This window comes from Zootoca vivipara, chromosome Z2 (genome assembly GCF_965207765.1).
Source record: "Zootoca vivipara chromosome Z2, rZooViv2.hap1.1, whole genome shotgun sequence".
NCBI lineage: Eukaryota > Metazoa > Chordata > Lepidosauria > Squamata > Lacertidae > Zootoca > Zootoca vivipara.
In genome coordinates this window covers 43,527,034-43,547,252 of record NC_142585.1, presented here as the reverse complement: position 1 = coordinate 43,547,252, position 20,219 = coordinate 43,527,034, and the positions used below count along the sequence as shown (strand labels likewise).

Sequence of the window (20,219 nt, the reverse complement as noted above, 5' to 3'; positions counted from 1 at the left end):
CGCCTTAACTCCATCTGATCAGTCCCTCCAGGGGTGCCAACTTGAATAAAATATTGGGGGGGGCAGGTAAGCCCCACCCTGCATAATCAATCACACGACACAGTGCAAAAAAACACCATTAGAATGGCAATGCCCATTAACTGGGGGTGGGGTAACCCCTTCAAATATTTTATGGAGTTGGTTCCTATGAGTCCCTCCAATATGTCTCCACAAACCATGGCTTAACCCTGGGTAGTGCAGCGGGTGGTAGCAGCAGGACCAGAGGAGAAGCATTGTAGCCACAATCTTCATTCCAGAAATTCACTTTATTGCTCTTCCATCCCATGGTTTGACTGTTATCTAAGAATCTCTGTGTGGAATTATGTAAAACACCAGCCATGCCTGGACACCACACTGGTAATAAATCCATAGCTGCCAAGTTTTCCCTTTTCTCGCGAGGAAGCCTATTCAGCATAAGGGAAAATCCCTTAAAAAAGGGATAACTTGGCAGCTATGAATAAATCATCTTTAGGGAAACTAGCCTATGTACGAGTTGCACCATAGGTGTAGCTAGGATTATTGGGGGGGGGCAGAACTGAGTTATCTGCAAGGCAATTGGTCCGCTAGTTAAGTATTTTTATTTATTTACTTGATGGGGGGGCAGCTGTGCTATGCCCATGAGCTGCACACTTCTGCATGCAGCTTGAGCAGCTCTCATTTTGCCCCTCCTTTCCTAGTGTGGGGAAACAACTCCCGGAGCAGCTTGCTTAGTGTTATTTACAAGCCAGTGTTCATTTTGGGTTTCTCTCAAAACAAACCACAAACAGAAGGCATGGCTTGGCTTCCCGCTTGTGGTTTGCTTTGGAGAAACCAAATACAAGCACCGGTTTGCATGCAGTGGTAAGCCAGCCATTCTGTGACTCACTTTCTCTGCTTGGGTAGGGACTGCTTGGCCTGAATGCAGCTCATATACCAGCTAATTTTCTTAACAACAGTTTGTGACCAGCGTTACCTGCCTAGCAGTCCACTGTGTCCGTTTGAGGATTATGGATGGAGAATGTTTTGGGGTAGATAAGGGGAATTCTTAAGAGAAACAGGCCTGGGGTTTGTTACACCAGACATTCATCACCTCTGTTTAGCATTTCAGCAGCTAGTGGTGAAGAGGAGGATTCCTTCCCTTCTCTTTTCCTTCCAGGGCTTATAGAACGGAGGCACTTTAGGATTATAGAGGCTTCAGAAATGACAGGAATGCGGTGAAGATGATGATGAATGACAGTCCATGGAGAGGGGAGGAGGAGGTATCCACAAGGATTTCACTGAGATTGGCAGTAGCAAGTCCCCTATTTATCATCATTAATGACCTGTAAAGAAGAATAAACAACACATTATATTTCGTAGCATGCTACACAGAGAGGTGCTCTTGGGAGGAAGACAGCAAAAAATGCAGCAAAAAAATAAAATAAAATGTATTCACTCAATATTGTGGGGCATCAATGTAGACCTGGAGCTTAAAAATATTTTTCCATATTAATTAGCTAACAGGAATGCTCTGCATTAATTATGAAGAGCATCAACAACTGAAAGATCAGAGCATTCAGCAAAATGGACCTCATTTTAGCAGAATTTGCCTCTATGGTAAGACAGCTCTTAAGCTCATTTCAGGAGATCAAACTTTCACTTTATTGCTGTGTCATGCTCATGGAAAACATTTGGCTCATACTGTTCCAGTTCATGCTTGGTAAGCTGAGAACAAGCCATGGTCAGGTCATGGTTTGATTGGAATGAGACAAGCCACAATACTGGTTTTGATTTGATGCGAAGTAAAGGCTTATCTTAGGGTAGTGCATCAGCAGCAAGACTAGCTGTGGTGGTGGGGGATGAGTGTTCAGACCCCTGGGTACTCACTTGTGGGGTGCCTCAGGGTTCTGTCCTCTCCCCCATGCTTTTAAACATCTACAGTGGTGCCTCGCTAGACGAAATTAATTCGTTCCACGGGTCTTTTCTTATAGCGAAAAATTCGTCTAGCGAATCCTATAGGAATGCATTGAAATTTTTTGAAATTTTTTTTTGCCCATAGGAACACATTAATTGAATTTCAATGCATTCCTATGGGAAACCGCGATTCACTAGACGAATTTTTCGTAAAACGCATTCGTCTAGCGAGGCAACCTCCGCTTGAAAAATCCTTTAGGTAAGCGGAAATTTCGTTAAGCAGGGCATTCGTTAAGCGAGACACCACTGTATATGAAAGCGCTGGGAGAGATCATCAGGGGGTTTGGCCTGGGTGTTCATCAGTATGCAGATGATACCCAGCTCTACCTCTCCTTCAAATCAGAACCAGTGAAGGCGGTGAAGGTCCTGTGTGAGTGCCTGGAGGCGGTTGGAGGATGGATGGCGGCTAACAGATTGAGGTTGAATGCTGACATGACAGAAGTACTGTTTGTGGGGGACAGGAGGCGGGCAGGTGTGGAGGACTCCCTGGTCCTGAATGGGGTAACTGTGCCCCTGAAGAACCAGGTGTGCAGCCTGGGAGTCATTTTGGACTCACAGACGGTCCATGGAGGCGCAGGTTAATTCTCTGTCCAGGGCAGCTGTCTACCAGCTCCATCTGGTACACAGGCTGAGACCCTACCTGCCTGCAGACTGTCTAGCCAGAGTGGTGCATGCTCTAGTTATCTCCCGCTTGGACTACTGCAATGCTCTCTACGTGGGGCTACCTTTGAAGGTGACCCGGAAACTACAACTAATCCAGAATGCAGCAGCTAGACTGGTGACTGGGAGCGGCCGCCGAGACCACATAACACCGGTCTTGAAAGATCTACACTGGCTCCCAGTACGTTTTCGAGCACAATTCAAAGTGTTGGTGCTGACCTTTAAAGCCCTAAACGGCCTCGGTCCAGTATACTTGAAGGAGCGTCTCCACCACCAGAGTTCTGCCCGGACACTGAGGTCCAGTACTGAGGGCTTTCTGGCGGTTCCCTTGTTGTGAGAAGCCAAGTTGCAGGGAACCAGGCAGAGGGCCTTCTTGGTAGTGGCGCCCGCCCTGTGGAACGCCCTCCCATCAGATGTCAAAGAGAAAAACAGCTTCCAGATTTTTAGAAGACATCTGAAGGCAGCCCTGTTTAGGGATGCTTTTAATGTTTAATTGATTATTTTATTTTATTTTTCTGTTGGAAGCTGCCCAGAGTGGAAATCCAGCCAGATGGGCAGGGTATAAATAAATTATTATTATTATTATTATTATTATTATTATTATTATTATTATTATTACACAATTTCTGTACCTATAATCTGTTTCCTCCAGGAGAATCGGCAGCTGTATCAAAAGAACCCTCTTGAGCCCTTTGCCCCCAAAGGGATACCTGCAGCTGGGTGTCACTTGTCCAAAACATCTGGGTTCCAAGTGGGGTCGACCCCCCCTCTCCCCATGACTGTTGAATGCTAGTGTGTAGCAAGTACGCTGTAAGGGCAATGGAAATTTGAGGATGAAGAGAAATGGTAGGGCATTGGTTTGTTGTTGGAAGTTCCTTGGCTGGCCTTATTATTAATCTAGCAGTACACACATTAAACATTGAACACCCAGTGTAATTCTCCCCCACCCCTAGGTAAGTTAGCAGTACTTATCCCTCTTGTCCTTTTCATTATATGTCCCTTATCCATAAAAATAAAGTACGGAGATGAAAAACAAAGGGGAAACAAGCAACATCACTTCTGCCTCAATGCAGTTGTGAGCAAATGTGCGGAATGAGCTTTTTATTAAGCATACATACATACATACATACATACATACATACATACATACAAACACAGTTGTTCAGGTTTCAGAAATCAGTCCAGTCCTACAATTGTTGCCTTTGGTTGCAGAACTCAAAATATTTTAATCTGTCTCTGTTTAATGCCATAAACATGTGCATACTGATAATGGACTGTGAGAAACATGGATTTCTGCTTACCTTGGGGCAGGGTTCTAGGTACACTTTAAGAGGCCCAATCTGCATTCTAGATACTCTTCTGGGTGCTCCATGCTTCGTCCTTCTCTGCCAGTGCTTGTGTGGTTTGGGGACACCACAGAAGTATGGCAAAAAGGCTATCTATTATGCAAGAGAATATGCATGTTCACAGCTCGGAGGATTAAAGGCCCGTGTTCTTATCACTGCAGAACAGAGTATTATAAATCCTGTCTTAGAATACTAAATCCCCCCTGGATGTAGCCATTGTTTGGGAATATGGGGTGAGGGGGGAGCTTGGAGACAGAAATAATCAGTTTGGAATGACACATTGTCAAATAAAACATTTCACATATTATCCCCTTTCCTTCCCCTTTTCTCTATCTGGTGCTTTTGGTTGGACAATTTAACATGAAGAATAGATTAAAACGAGCCCTTTCTGAATCCCTCCAAAGTTTGACTTTTCAGAAAGATCTTTCTTCTCTCTGTGCATTTCATGTTTAAACACTGGGCTGCTGGTATACGGGTCACTGACAGAAAACAGGTAGCTGAAAATGGGCAGTGTCTGTAAATGAAGGCTCTGGTTCTTCTTTCTGGGGCTTGTTAACTTGTTTATCCTTTGTAGGGAAGGGGAAACTTAACCTCTGCTCAGTTTGAAATCAGCTCAGGAATTATGGGCTTTCTTGACAGGTGCCTGGAGGAAAAATATGTCTCTGTTCTTGAAGTTCTCTCTCAACTTGCAATATTGACTGAGCTTTAATGATGCTTTGAAACTTTTGTTGAAAGGGGTCAATCATGCCCTGAAAATTTAGGTTTGTGCAATTAAAGTGGTTTAAAGTACTCTTGCCCTAGTGCACCAATGCTGTGAACACACTCATGTTCACTCTGCATCGAGTGTCCTCCCACCACTGCTTTGGGAAGAGGTGTACACATAACCACAATCCATATATATCCTGTAATTGTCCTCTCATTTTTTAATTAGATGCTGCATTTTGATGTGCATTCACAGCTTCAATCCAAATTGAGAAAATAATGACCCCTCTGTGCTTTAAGCCAATAATGTGCACACAGCCCAAATCCACTAAGAGATAAAAGAAAATGACTTCTGCGTTCCAAAATGCCAGGAAGATGTACTGAAACTTGTGGGGTTATTGAATTATTAATAGGAAGATGTGCAACCACCCCACAAGTAAATGAGGACTATTGGTCCTTGCAGTACAATGTTATTGCAAACAAACCAGAATAAATGCTCAATGAAGACTGGATATAATCTAGCCTCCATGTAAGCAAATTGGAATGATTGCTAAATAAACAGGCCATGTGCAGAAGCCCTAAGTTTTGCTTTCACTTCTTGAAAAAGCACCAACTTTAATTATACTTTCCCTCGGTATAAGTTAGCTCAGTTGGTTAGAGTGTGGTGCTGATAACACCAGGTTTGCAGGTTTGATATCCGTATGGGAGAGCTGCATATTCCTGCATTGCAGGGGGTTGGACTAGATGATCCTCAGGACCCCTTCCAACTCTATGATTCTATTATTCTAATAGGGTTCATGTTTTGTAGCCTTGTCTTGTTTAACTGTTATTTCTGTTATTAACTGTTATAGTTCTAGTCATTACTTTCCATGCATTCATATACTTGTTGTTTGTTTATTTTGTTATGTCTGTGTTTGTTCAACAGTGATCTATAATGGTATATATTCATACTGTCACCAGATCCTGTTTGATCACACTGTGTTTTGCATAATCTTGTATAACCTTTTCTGAAAATTATATATGGGGTGCTAGGGCAGGGGCAGTATCTCTGGTGGGGGACACGATGTGCACCTTCCGGGTAGTTCACCCACCACTGGTCCCCATCCCCTGCACTCGGCTCTCATATGTGGCTCCTGGAAGCTGTCAGCATGTGACTGCAGCCACACCCTGGGAACAGCTTCATCTTACTGGCTAAACCAGGTGTGGGTAGCCAATGGGTCTCAAACCCTTGGTGAGTTAGAGACTTGTCCTGCATGTGAAGGCAGGCTCCAGCAGACTGAGCAGATGAGACAAAGAGTGGGTCCAGCAGTCAAAAACGTAGTTTCTATACAATATGAAGAGGGAAATGGGGGTCAGATGGGAGGGTAGCCCATCTAGAAGAAGGAAAACTCTGAAGGGCTTCGGGAGTAAACCCTGAGGAAAAAATCTGTAGCCACAGCTTTGTGGAACATCTTCAGGAGAAGAAAAGGCTAAGGAGTAAAGCCTGCACAAATCCAGAGTGGAGTCCCTAAAGTGGTTGGATGGCACCTTGTATGCCTCCTTCCAGAAACTCCTTGCTTTGCTTTCCTTTCTTTGGACTTGTCGTCTGGGCAGCCCAGGACCTCCATACACACTGCCCAGGCTTGCACCCCAGGGATGTCACTTTGGTGCTGCAAATGCAGCAAAAACAATGTGTGTGGGGGGCAGTTACAAGTTATAAGCTCAAGGTGGGTGGTAAGGTAGGAGTGCTACGGGTTGCCTCCATTGATGGGCGAGATGATTGTGTCTCACTGGTCAGCTACTGCCTGCCTTAAGCTGGGCAGCCCCCGGTCAATAAAGTGCTGACCCACTATGGCCCACCTGCTTCAGTGGGTGCTTGGAGCAGGCTGAACAATATGATTCAGGGATGAGTCTTAGGCACATACGTTTGGTAACCAGTGACATTGGGGGGGGGGACTGACTGGGAGGGGCATTGCCTCAGGCACATTTTTTGAGGGGGCACAACCAGGTGCCCCCACTATAGTTCCCACATCAAGGGAAGCGTGTCCAGGCCCGGCCTTCAGGGCTGGGGCTGCAGCAGCAGTGGTGTCTTCTCTTTAGGGCCACCCTTGGGCCACCTGAGGGGGAGGGGGTCAAGCCTGACCTGGGGGGGGGAGCTTCAGAAAGCTGGCGGCAGTGATTAGCTGCAACTTGCAATCACAGCATCGGGGAGGGGTGCCGCTACTGCCTTAAACAACAGCAAGTTTTACTAACCAAAAGAAGTTTGTGAAACAAAGTTGGGTCAGGAGATGCGTTCTTTCATATAGAAGTTAACTTATTACTAACTGAATATAAGGATGCAACAGGCTTAAGCACAGTAGTATATGCACAGCTTTTCTTAATCTTCCTTTGCTACAAGTCCCATCAGTCTAAGTAAGCATTGCTAGTGGCTAGAGTTTATAAGAGTTGTAGTCCAGCAACTTCTGGGCAGGTGAACCCTGCCCAGTGGGTTGTAGCCAAAGTTAGTCCTACTTAGAGTAGACCAATTGAAATAGATAGGCACAACTAAATTAGATCCGCTAATTTCAGTGGAAAGGGTTTCTGGTGTACCTTATCTGCTTGAAGGAATTTTTGTATAGCATCTAGCAATTTAGACACTGGAAAAATAATTTTTTCTTAATAAGAAGACTGATTTTTAAAATTTGTGTTTAAATACAGTTGAAAGAGTGAGAATGTTGAACAGCTACGTAGTTTTGCTCTCTCTCCATTTAGGGAGGCCTGATTGCTCTCCTGTTGCTGCTGCTGGTGTTCACCGTTGCCTTGTATGCCCAGCGCCGTTGGTACAAGCAGCGCAGGATCCCGCAGAAGAGCGCCAGCACAGAGGCCACCCATGAGATCCATTACATCCCTTCGGTGCTGCTGGGCTCGCAGGGAAGGGACAGCTTCCGGAACTCACGCTTACAAGCCCACACCTCGGTCATTGGCATGCCCATCCGCGAGACCCCCATCCTGGATGACTACGACTACGAGGAGGAGGAGAACCCCCTGCGGCCTGAGCATGGCTTCCAGGAGGACGAGTTTGTGAGCCAGATGATGCAGCCACTCGACAGCTTGGGCAGGAGCGGGGAGAAGCCTGACTATGAAAAGAAAGGTTTGTTGCTTCCCTCCCCCACGCTTTCCCTTTGCCAGAGGCAGCCATCTTTGGAATGTGCTGGAGGGGTCATTAAAAAGTGATGGATGAGAAGGGAGGCATCCATGCTGGGTGTTTGTTCTTGCCTTGCCCAGAGCTGCGATGTGTAAGCACACTGGGCTGCTGCACTTGAAATTAGTGTTGAGTTTCTAGGAGCAGTTTGCTTGCATGCAAATACTGGTCACAGGCATACTGCCTTGTGATGCTGCTGAAAGGTGCTTTGAATGATAAAAACATTAGTCAATTTGTCTGCATGCGCGCGCGCACACACACACACACACATATAGTAAGCTAATCATTGCCTTCTATTGAGGAACTTGGGGGTTGCGTGCAGTGCATCTCTGTAGGGACTCGCCATAAGACATGTTGCAGCCTAGCACTGCTTGTGTGGTGAATATTAGATAAGATAGGAGGACTTGTCACCTGAGAAGTTTGCATATCCTTTTTGCTGGATGGAAACTTTCTGGGATCAAATGAAGTACAGCATCTTTCAGTTGTAATACTTTGCAGGCCCCTCACCTGGAGCATTTAATCTTCAAAGCACTTCTTGCTTCAAGGAGGGGATTGTCATCTTTTGTAATAGCATGGAAAGGCAGTGAGGGAGAAGGGACATATTTCTAGATTCATGACTGAATGCTCAGGTGGATTGTGGAAGGTATTCTGCTAAGCCTCTATAGCGTTTCATTCCCGGGGGTCCCATGCTGATAAATGATTCCTGGCTTGTGCTCTCATTTAAATGCCCATTTGTTCCCACCACCCACTTTGTCACTGGGTAAAGGCCAGTGACGTATTTAACGTGACGTATTACAAACCGAAATTTTCCATTGGGTATGGAAAAGATAAAACAATAGAGCAGCCAATGGAACTGGAAAGAGCTGTAGGAGCATAGGAAGAGTTCTTATACTAGCTTAGACTATTTGCCAATCTATTGTGGGATTGTCTGACTTGCAATGGCTGTCTGTGGTCTTGGGCAGAGAGAGGTGTTTCATCTCACCTGAAGTACATGAGCAGAAGCAGCGACTCTGTCCTTTTGGCCCTGACATTGTCACCTGCTATGCCCACGGATCTGGAGCCACAGGAAGAGGGGAGATCTCTCTCTCTCTCTCTCTCTCTCTCTCTCTCTCTCTCTCTCTCTCTCTCTCTCTCTCCCACCCACACCCACACTTGGAGAGCAGTTGTCCTCTTACTTAGATAGACAGATGTAGACAGATGTATATACAGTAACTGCATTCTTCGTTCTTGCACTAGCGGATGGGTGAGTTTCAGTATTGTGCAACAAGAATCTAGCTAGCAAAAACTTGTGCAGCAGACAATCTACTATGCAACAAAGATACCAGCAACTTGCTTATGTACAGTGGTAAAGGTAAAGGTAAAGGGACCCCTGACCATTAGGTCCAGTCGTGACCGACTCTGGGGTTGCGCGCTCATCTCGCATTATTGGCCGAGGGAGCCGGCATATAGCTTCCAGGTCATGTGGCCAGCATGACAAAGCCGCTTCTGGCAAACCAGAGCAGCACATGGAAATGCCGTTTACCTTCCCGCTGTAGCGGTTCCTATTTATCTACTTGCATTTGGTACCTCGGTTTAATTACACAATTGGTTCCGGAAATCTGTACTTAACCTGAAGCGTACTTAACTTGAAGCGAACTTTCCCATTGAAAGTAATAGAAAGTGGATTAATCTGTTCCAGACAGTCCGTGAGTACTTAAACTGAAGCGTACTCAACCTGAAGCGAACTTAACCTGAAGTATGAGTGTAATTGGTTCTGGAAGTCTGTACTTAACCTGAAGCGAACTTTCCCATTGAAAGTAATGGAAAGTTTTAAAGTGAAAGCCTTCGCAGATGATTTAGTTTTAACATTGGAAAATCCAAAGGAAAGTGTTGCAGAAGCTATAGAAGTAATGGAGAAATTTGGCCAATTGGCAGGATTCAAATTAAATAGACAAAAAACCAAGGTTATGGCAATGAATATGACGAAAGAAGAAAAACAGGAATTACAGTTAAAACATGGACTCGACGTGGCTAAAAAGGTAAAATATCTGGGAATATGGATGACAGCAAAGAATATTAATCTTTATAGTGATAATTACGAACAAGTATGGAAGGAAATAAAGAAAGACCTGGAAAGATGGACTAATATGAAAATGTCATTCTTAGGAAGAATCGCAACAATAAAGATGAATGTATTACCTAAGATGTTATTCCTATTTCAAACTATACCTGTGGTTAAAGGTACGAGGCAATTCCAAGAGTGGCAAAAGATTTTATCAAGATTTGTCTGGCAGGGGAAAAAACCTAGAATAAAACATAAAATTTTGGTAGATAAGAAAGAAAGAGGTGGATTCGCTCTGCCAGACTTGAGATTTTATTATGAAGCGTCCTGTATCTGTTGGATAAAAGAATGGATAACTCTAGAGAATACGGACTTGTTAGATTTGGAAGGTTTTAACAATAGATTTGGATGGCATGCATATTTATGTTATGACAAAAAGAAATCACATACCGGGTTTACGAATCATGTGATAAGAAGATCTCTGTACGAGGTGTGGGAAAGAAATAAAAGGCTGTTAGAGACTAAAACACCCTGGTGGGTTTCACCAGCAGAGGTATTAACAGTTAAGAAAGTAAATATGGAGAAGAGGCGGGCCACGTATGAGGAAATCTTGACGAAAACTGAAAAAGGATGGAGTTTAAAACCTTTTGAGGACATTAAAGGAGTGTTAACAGGATGGATAGAATACCATCAAATAAATGATGTGCTTAAAGAAGATAGAAAAATAGGTTTTGAGGATAAAAGATCCAAATTTCAAATAGAAGTGCTAGAAGGCAAAACAAAGCTTTTGGCAAAGATGTATGATTTGTTGTTGGAGTGGTATACAAAAGATGAGTTGACAAAAGAAGTGATGATTAAATGGGCAAAAGATTTGGGGCATAATATTGAATATGATGCGTGGTTGAAATTATGGAATCAAACTTTAAGATTTACAGCATGTACTGCCTTGAAAGAAAATGTATATATGATGATGTACAGATGGTATTTAACTCCAGTTAAATTAGCTAAAATGTATAGAATGAGTGATAAAAGTTGCTGGAAATGTAAAGAGAAAGATGGTGAATTTTATCATATGTGGTGGACATGCGAAAAAGTTAAAAGATTTTGGGAAAGTTTATATAACGAATTGAAAAAGATGTTTAGATATACTTTTCCAAAAAAACCAGAAGCATTTTTGTTAGGAATAATAGGAGGAGAGATTAGAAAAGAAGATCAAACACTGTTTATGTATGCAACAACCGCGGCTAGGACTTTGTTAGCCCAAAAATGGAAATTACAGGAATTACCTACAATTGTGGAGTGGCAGATAAAAATGATGGACTATGCTGAACTTGCTAGATTGACATGCAAGATTCGTGACCAGGGGGAGACAAGGTTTCAAAAGGACTGGAGTAAATATGTGGACTATATGGAGAAAAACTGTAGATCATTAAAAACTCTCGCAGGATTAAAATAAACCTTACGAATTGACCAATATGTTAAAAAAGGAACTGCAAAAAAGGGAATTAACAAGAAACCCGCATGAAGGGAGGGGGGGAAGTCATAGCTCGGCGGAGCAAGGTAAAAGATGTGAATATAAGATTTTGTATAAAAGATTGGTTTTGTTAATTTGTTGAATTTGGAAAATTGGAATAAAATGTTTTTTTTTAAAAAAAATGAAAGTAATGGAAAGTGGATTAATCTGTTCCAGACAGGTCTGTGGAGTACTTAAGCTGAAATTTCTCAAACCGAAGCGTACTTAAACCGAGGTATAACTGTATTCTCTTGCACAATGTTTCATAAGTGGAAAACATTTCGTCAGTGGAAAAAGTAGGCCGCTATGTGACTTTAACTTAGTGCTGCATTGGAGACAACCCTATAAAGATAAGCTTTCTTTTTCCTCCCTGGCTTCTCATCTTTTCCCCCTCTTATATTTTAGTTTGTAAGCCTGAAGACAGTGGGTAACTGGTTTTGTAAGCTACTCTGGGAGCCTGCTAAAGAACAGGATATAAATGCTTTAAATAAATGAATAAAAGTGGGTAGCAACACAACTTTTGTATTCCTTCTTAGGTTTCAGAGTTCTTTGCAATTGTTATGGTGCTGATTACCTTTTGCGAGAGGCTGCTTTTATCCCCCCTTTTAAGAAAGGGATACTGAAAGACCAAGAGCGATTCTGTATAAGACACGAGTGGAGCTCTCAGAACCTCATATCATCCATTGCATTTCACCATGTGGCCTTAAGCAAGCCAGCATCTGTTCATCTGTAAAATGCTTGCGATTTGTTTGATTTCATTTTTGCATTTGAACAAGTAATGTGTTTAATTGCTGTGTGAATTAAATGTACAGTGCAAATTACAAATCCAAGTATAATTGCTTCAAACCACACACAACAAAACAAAAACCTTATTTTACATTTAAAAAATTCTCATTAAAGTAAGATTATATTTTAAATACACAGTGGATTCACAGTTCATGGTGCACATGCTTGAGGCATGATGGAACTGCAGAGAGGACACGCAGTGCTGAAGAGTTGAGTGAAAACATTTTCTTTCTCTCTCTTTATGCCTTTTCTACCCCCACATCTTGCCCCCACCTTTGCTCCCACCTGCTTATGCTGCCACCTCCGCATCAAGTGGGAAGCCAACCTCAGTGTGAGAACCACATCAGCAAAATAATTAAAATCCCCTGCAGCCTTGAATTTATTGTTTCCCTCTTTTTAATGGTAGAAAGACACTCACTATATTAAAAACCTACGGAGTGGATTAAACCTCTGCAGAAATCTGATTTCTTGCTTGCATCCCTTAAAATATGATCTCTGCCTTCCACTAAAGCTAGTGTGTGCTTCACAGCAGTGATGGAAGGGAGAAGTCCTCCACAATTATTAACAGAATCACATATTTCAGAGCAAGCCTCTGATTTCTAGACCAGCCTCCCTAACCTGGTGCCCTTTGGATGTTATTGGTGCTGTTGGGCTCTAACTCTCACCATCCTTGACCCTAGGCCATGCTGGCTAAGGAGGATGGAAGCTTTGAGTCCAACCCAGTTTGCCAAAGGCTGCTCTAGACACTCAAGCACAGAGGCTATTTTTCTAGAAAAAGCGGTGCCAGAACTCACAACGACACTTCCCTTGTTCTCTTAGAATGGCAATGACGCCCACCTGAGAGGTGCCAGAATGGAGTTCAAGCAGGTTCCGACTGAAAAATAGCCCTGCTCAAGCATGTCGATCATTTCCATCTCTTCACTAAGTTTTCTAAAAAGGGGAATCTCCCTGCCTTTCTTACTGCTGGTTCCAATTGCATGGTCTAGGGGTGGAGAACCCTCTTCAGACTGAAGACTGCACTCTCATCTTGGAGCCTTCTGAGGGCCATGAGTGGGGCCAGAGGCAAAAGCCGGTGGAGCAACATATGCATCTCTTACCTTCATACAGTAGGCTAGTTTCTACAGTCACACACCCCTCTCTATCCTCTACCTAAGCAAGCTAGAGGCAGTGCAGACCCAGGTGTAGTGAAGCTGTGGGAGGGGTACAGGCAGTGAGCAAAGACCTTGAGACATGAGAATGAATTGCAATTAGGCTTTACTGAGTACAGATGCATAGGCTTGGCATATGCATTGGGCTTGTATCCCTTGATCAACCAGACTGCCTTCTGGTTAATATGCTGTCTTTTCACAGAAAAGGGGGTTGACGGATGTTGGGGGTCACCCTCAGCATGAACTTCTTCTGGTGACTGCTGTTCAGACACTGGTAGTCTATCAGCTGGGGTCTATCAGCCCCTGATTTGGGCTTCTGGAGAGGAAGTGACAAGGGAATCCTTGATGGGAGAGGGGCAGGGGCCCCCTTCTCCGCTCTTCCCTACAAAGGATTCAGCCTAATGCATCTTCCACCACTAGACTTGGTGCTCTTGCCAACTCATTGCCAAACCTAGAACCCCTGTAACCAATCAATGAGCATAAATACCTGCTACCCACATGTCACTGCCTGGTGCTCACAGCTGCATGCAACCCTGCCTGTTCAAGGCTCTCATCTTGTGTGAAATCCTGGGGTGCTGTATTACTGAAGCACCATGAGCCTGCACGTTCCAATGGACCACCTTGGTAACTTTCCTATGGGCCCCATCAATGTCAGTGAGGTTTCTGCCTCCCCTCCACACCTGCCTTTTACCATATGCCAGCCACTCAATAACAGTTCAGTTACATGGCATTCAGCAACGAAAGAGGAGGTTACACAATACCCATCTCATCAACTACTCCCCTCCTGTTAACCTGAAGTGAAATTTATTCTGGCAGAAAACCACTATTAGCTCTTACTGTTTGGAGAGCAGGAGCTGGGGAGCTGGCGCTGGCCCAGGCTGGCTTGACCTCCTGACCCTTTTATTCCGTGTGTCTTCTGCGCGCTCTGTGCACTGTGTTTAGAGGAAGCCTCACACAAATGATAGGAATATGTGTTTTCCTTCCTTGTGCCAAACAGAAAATGCATTCCCCAGAGTGTTTTGGCTAATGCACATTTGATTGCCTGCATTTTTAGTCTTGTCTCTTGAAAGCAGCAACACCCATCTCTGCTTATTGAAATGTCATTAGAAAAGCATTTAATATTGTTAACCTGCAACATAGCAATAAAATGCCTCTGAAGAAACAAAAACAAGGCATTAAAATTTTAACTAGTAAGTGAGTGCATGGTAGCAGGCAGCAGTTTTATTCTGTGTTCTCTCTCTCTCTCTTTGTCCCCCTTACAAAGCAGTAGCTTTAATCTTTAAACACCCTGCCATGGATGGGGCCTTGGGTGGGTCTCCTCTCCAATGCTTCCTGCTGTGCTTTAAGGTCTGCCCGAGAGACCGTGTTGATATATCTCATCGTGTAAGCAGTGTTGGGGTCATGCATGGCTGAGAACCAAGGTAAAAAAAGAAATCTGTATGAATAAAACAAAACGATAGAGGTAGCCGGGAAAGAAAACAGTCAAGGAAGCAACAAGCTGCTTCAATGTGGAACAATTCCCCAGGGATAGTCTTGTCTTCTATCTGCATTTATCCACTGAACCCTTTGCACTACTGATAAAAGGAATCGTGATGCTTCGCCAAGAGAAACAGACATGTGTTCTCAGTGCCACACTCCAGTGAGATATGCAGGGGGATCAGAATAATGAGCATATGTGCCCGTCCTGTTTAAGTAGTAATGGTGTGTGTCAACACCAAAGTTAGATACAGTACGCCTTTAAATACAAGGAGCTATTTATTTTAGCTGGCCTTTATATCCAAGTCAAAATTTAGGCTGCAATATCAGTCTGCATGTTCATTCAGAGGTGAATCCTGTTGTGTTCAGTGGAGCTTACTCCCACTCTCGTTGTCTGACTTGCCACTAAGTCACTGTGGGGAATCAAGGACAACTCCTTGCTCCCTGCTCTCGATTTAAAGCTTTTGCGCTGGGGTGATGGCGGTAGGGGCCCATTTTGGTAGCATGGGAGCTCTCATCTTACTTTTTCAAGGCCAGAGGAAAAAGCCGGTGGGTCAAGGAGAAGGTGTACTGTCAAAACAGTCAACTTAGCTTTCCTCTCCTGCTTGGCTCTAGAAAGGAAGGGGGTGAGAATTTGATTGATTGGTTGGTTTTGTTTATTTATATGCCACTTTTCCACAGTGAGCTGTGCCCAAAGCAGCTTTCAACAAGCACCCACTTATTAAATTGAGTGTGTTGAAGAAATTGATTCATGAAACATATTAATAAATTCAAGTAAAAGGTAAAGGTAAGGGGACCCCTGACCATTAGGTCCAGTCGTGACCGACTCTGGGGTTGCGCGCTCATCTCGCATTATTGGCCGAGGGAGCAGGCGTATAGCTTCCTGGTCATGTGGCCAGCATGACAAAGACGCTTCTGGCAAACCAGAGCAGCACATGGAAACGCCGTTTACCTTCCTGCTGTAGTGGTTCCTATTTATCCACTTGCATTTTGATGTGCTTTCGAATTGCTAGGTTGGCAGGAGCTGGGACCAAGCAATGGGAGCTCACCCCGTCACAGGGATTCGAACCGCCAACCTTCTGATCAGCAAGCCCTAGGCTCAGTGGTTTTACCCACAGCGCCACCTGGGTAGGACCTAATAATAATAATAATAATAATAATAATAATAATAATAATGCAGCTTTGCAAAAGAAGTAACTCAGACTTACGTGCAGACCAAAAATAATGTTAACAGACAATAAATAAAGTTCCACTGTACTGGTTCCACTGCAATTTTTACTGTGCTTAAAGGAGCCTCAGGAGTCAGGCTTAAATATTGTTCATAGAAGATGCGGTCTTCTTACCAGGGTAGATTGTCCATTGCCCGGATAAGGCTGACAGCCTCAAAAGCAGTCTCTCCAAGTGTCCCTATTTTCCAGGGACGTTCCCAGATTTACAGAAACCATCCTGGTTTCTGATTTGATCCCAGAATGTCCTGCTTTTCCTTAGGATGTCCCTATTTTCACCAGATAAATGTTGGGGGGTATGAAGTTAGGCAACCCCCAAGCCAAGGAGTTGAAAAACTATACAACCTTTAGAAGACATCTGAAGGCAACCCTGCATAGAGAAGTTTTTAAATGTTTAATGTTTCATTATGTTTTTATATATGTTGGAAGCTGCCTAAGTGGGCAAGGTATAAATAATAAAATTATTATTATTATGGAATAGGATGTCCCTATTTTTGTAGGAGAAGTGTTGGAGGGTATGCAGAAGGAGAGTTTCAGGGGGACCATTTGGGTGAGTCTTCTTCACCAGTCCAGCTTTTTCCTCAAAGTGCTGCAAAACCGTAGGTTCGTAGGCAATGGGCATCTTCTTGCTCCAAGCTGGAGAGGAAGGCCTTCTCCCACCACCTTTATCAAAGGATAATGATAATACTTGCTACAGAAAGGGTGTTGAGCAGAAACTCTTTCTTGAAAATCTTGGTGTCCTGCTTCTGTGAAAGCTGTTGCAGTTTCCTCTTCAGGTATACAGAAATAGGTATGCTGGAGTCTGCTCATTTTCCTCTTCCTGCCTCTTGCCTGTTTCTGCCTCTTCTCTTGATTTTCTTTGTATAAATTATTTAGAATGGTATAAGTCTGCAGGGACGCAGGTGGCGCTGTGGTCTAAACCACTGAGCCTCTTGGGCTTGCTGATCAGAAGGCCGGTGGTTCGAATCCCCGCGACGGGGTGAGCTCCCGTTGCTCGGCCCCAGCTCCTGCCAACCTAGCAGTTCGAAAGCACGCCAGGAAGTGCAAGTAGATAAGTAGGCACCACTCTGGCGGGAAGGTAAACAGTGTTTCCGTGTGCTGCTCTGGTTTCGGTGTTCCATTGTGCCAGAAGCAGCTTAGTTATGCTGGCCACATGACCAGGAAAAACTGTCTGTGGACAAATGCCTGTCCACTTGGCCTGTAAAGCGAGATGAGTGCCGCAACCCCAGAGTCATCTGCGACTGGACTTAACTGTCAAGGGTCCTTTACCTTTACCTTTAAGTCTGCAAAAGACAGAAATTACTGAATTTTCAATACAGATAAGAGAAGAAACCCCAAACAAGATTTAGGACAGAATATTATTCTGCTACGGTTTCAGGAATTGGCAATAAAGCATATTTACATTGTATCACTTTCCTTCTCTCCATCTACAGAACATCTAAAAAGCCAAGGGTAAAGGTAAAGGTAAAGGGACCCCTGACCATTAGGTCCAGTCGTGACCGACTCTGGGGTTGCACGCTCATCTCGCATTATTGGCCGAGGGAGCCGGCGTATAGCTTCCAGGTCATGTGGCCAGCATGACAAAGCCGCTTCTGGCAAACCAGAGCAGCACATGGAAACGCCGTTTACCTTCCCGCTGTAAAGGTAAAGGGACCCCTGACCATTAGGTCCAGTCGTGACCGACTCTGGGGTTGCACGCTCATCTCGCATTATTGGCCGAGGGAGCCGGCGTATAGCTTCCAGGTCATGTGGCCAGCATGACAAAGCCGCTTCTGGCAAACCAGAGCAGCACATGGAAACGCCGTTTACCTTCCCGCTGTAACGGTTCCTATTTATCTACTTGCATTTTTGACGTGCTTTCGAACTGCTAGGTTGGCAGGAGCTGGGACCAAGCAATGGGAGCTCACCCCGTCACAGGGATTCGAACCGCCGACCTTCTGATCAGCAAGCCCTAGGCTCAGTGGTTTAACCACAGCGCCACCTGGGTCACTGTTTTGGTAATCTAACCAAAACAGTGGTGGTAGTAATACACCAATTGTCTCCCTCTTCCTGATCCTCTAGAAATGTTGAGACAGGGAGGAAGGAGGGATTGTGCCATGCTCAGCATGAAACGCAACTGCAGCACTCGATGGATATGGTAGGTGCTGTTGTGTTTTGGAGACAGCTTGTTGCATCCCCAGGCAGGATGAGGTGTCATTCCTATTCTCTAGACAGTTACTTTTGGCTCCCAGGGGAAATCTGTCAGTATAGTATCACAATAATACTTCGGGTGGTTTTGTCACCAAACCTCAAACAGCTTCACCAGCAGATCTGTCACTAAAACCTCTGTAGGTTGTCACTTGCTAATTGCCATGGATGGTGAGTCAAGCTGATTTCTGCCCTCCTCTGCAACTTCACTGACCTCTTCACCCTCATTTGAACCTGTTGCAGACGCAATTCATCTGGGAGACTAGTTTTCAGGTGAATGTTGAAATAGAGTAGAGACAGGAAGCAGAGATGCATGCAGCACAGTGGCTGTGTGATGTCTTGAATCATGTATTTGCTCCTGAAAACTAAACAGACGTACCTCAGAAGTCGGACGGAATCCATTCCAGAAGTCCGTTCTACTTCCAAAAAGTTCAGAAACCAAGATGTGGCTTCCAATTGGTTCCTGATTGCACAGGCGCACTGGAAACAATAGTGGAAGCTGTGCTAGGCGTTCAGCTTCCAAAACAAAAAAACACGTTTGAAAACCGGTTACTTCCGGTTTTCAATCGTTCAGGAGCCAGAACGTTTGACTCCCAAGGCGTTCGGGAGCTGAGGTACTACTGTAGTAGCTCTCTTGTTTTCAAGAACCGCAGCATCAAGCTCCTCAGATCCTTCCTATGTTCTTTGTAGGCTATGGGTTCCCTCCCTTTTCTGCAGGCGGCATGTTATGCATTTTGATTTGAACAGAAAATTGCCATGCTCCCTATGTGAACGATTCAATCTGCCCACAGTAATGGTCTTCAATGCTACAACACCCAACTGGATTGCATGCTTATCAAAGGGCGGGCCATGCACTGGTGGCATTACTGCCATTTTATTTTTGTTCTTAAATGTTTTGCGCACACACGTGTGTGTACATGTCTTAAAGATGGAGACAGAGACAAAGACAGAGATTGGTAATTCTGTTTGGGAGCTGGGAGCTAGGGGTCTCCCAACAGATATTTATGAGAATCCCATCAAGCTACAGTTCCTGGGAAATTTTTGTGGACACCATGACTGTTCAAGCTGGTATAAAACCATTATACGGCTGGTGTATAATCACCCAGAGAGAAATAGATAAAGAAAGGTGGGCACCTGCAGTAGATGGCCGCAGTTTGGGGATGCCTGATCTACAGCTTTATAGAATGGCCACATTTTCTCACTTGGGCTGTTTGGTAAAATAAAATCATAATTAATAAACTCATAATTAATAAACTAAGGGTGATGAGAAGGCTGTGTGTGTGTGTGTGTGTTGTGCAGAAAGTTAAGGAGAGACAGATGTGTGGTAGATGGAGCTCTCTGTTTGTCCTGCACTGGAGCTGTAAGCTAGCACAAATACATCCAGATAAATAAATGTGTTGTATCATCTGATAACAAGCATGTCATAGCGAGAAAGTTAATGGAGTTTCATGCTTTGACCTGATACCAGGCTGTGCAACAGCTAGATAAAAAGCAAGGTAAAGATCAGATGCTATTTTATCGCCTCCCGCCTCCTCTTGCACTATTACCATGAGGTAGGGGGTAAGATCATGGATGGAGGGAGAGAGTGGAGAGACAGATAAGGAGGCAAAAGAAACGGAAGGAAAGTTCTGATCACATCAAAGACTGACATGGTGACCTTGCATAGAACACAGACAAAAATCCATGCAGAGAGGAAAATGAAGCATGGGACAATCTTTCGGTGGAGGAATTCAGAAAAGGATTAAAAACAAAACACTGAGATTGAGAACAGTGGTGTGGGAATGCAGAGACAAAATCAAAGCTGCTTTGTATGTTTATTCACTGTCTGCCCTTCCAAAGCCTGGTGAGGAAAAAAATGGAAATGTTGGGAACACAAATGTTCTTCAACATTCCTCCATCCACACCGGAAGCCATCCTATAGCAGTGCAGCATCTTGAGTTAACTGTTGTTTTATTTCCCATTCAGTCTCAGACATGGTAATAATGAACTGGGGGTGGAGAGCA

The 20,219-nt window shown here is 44.2% G+C and overlaps 1 protein-coding gene across 2 annotated transcripts in view; it reads left to right on the top strand.

Annotated features, from left to right (window-relative positions):
• ASTN2 (astrotactin 2) overlaps positions 1 to 20,219 on the top strand; it is a 608,691-nt gene that overhangs the window by 182,341 nt on the left and 406,131 nt on the right. For both annotated transcript variants that reach the window (XM_035112940.3, XM_088665019.1), the window contains one exon: positions 7,410 to 7,788. In XM_035112940.3, the coding sequence (XP_034968831.3) occupies positions 7,410 to 7,788 (379 nt within the window). The remainder of the gene's footprint in view (positions 1 to 7,409; positions 7,789 to 20,219) is intronic.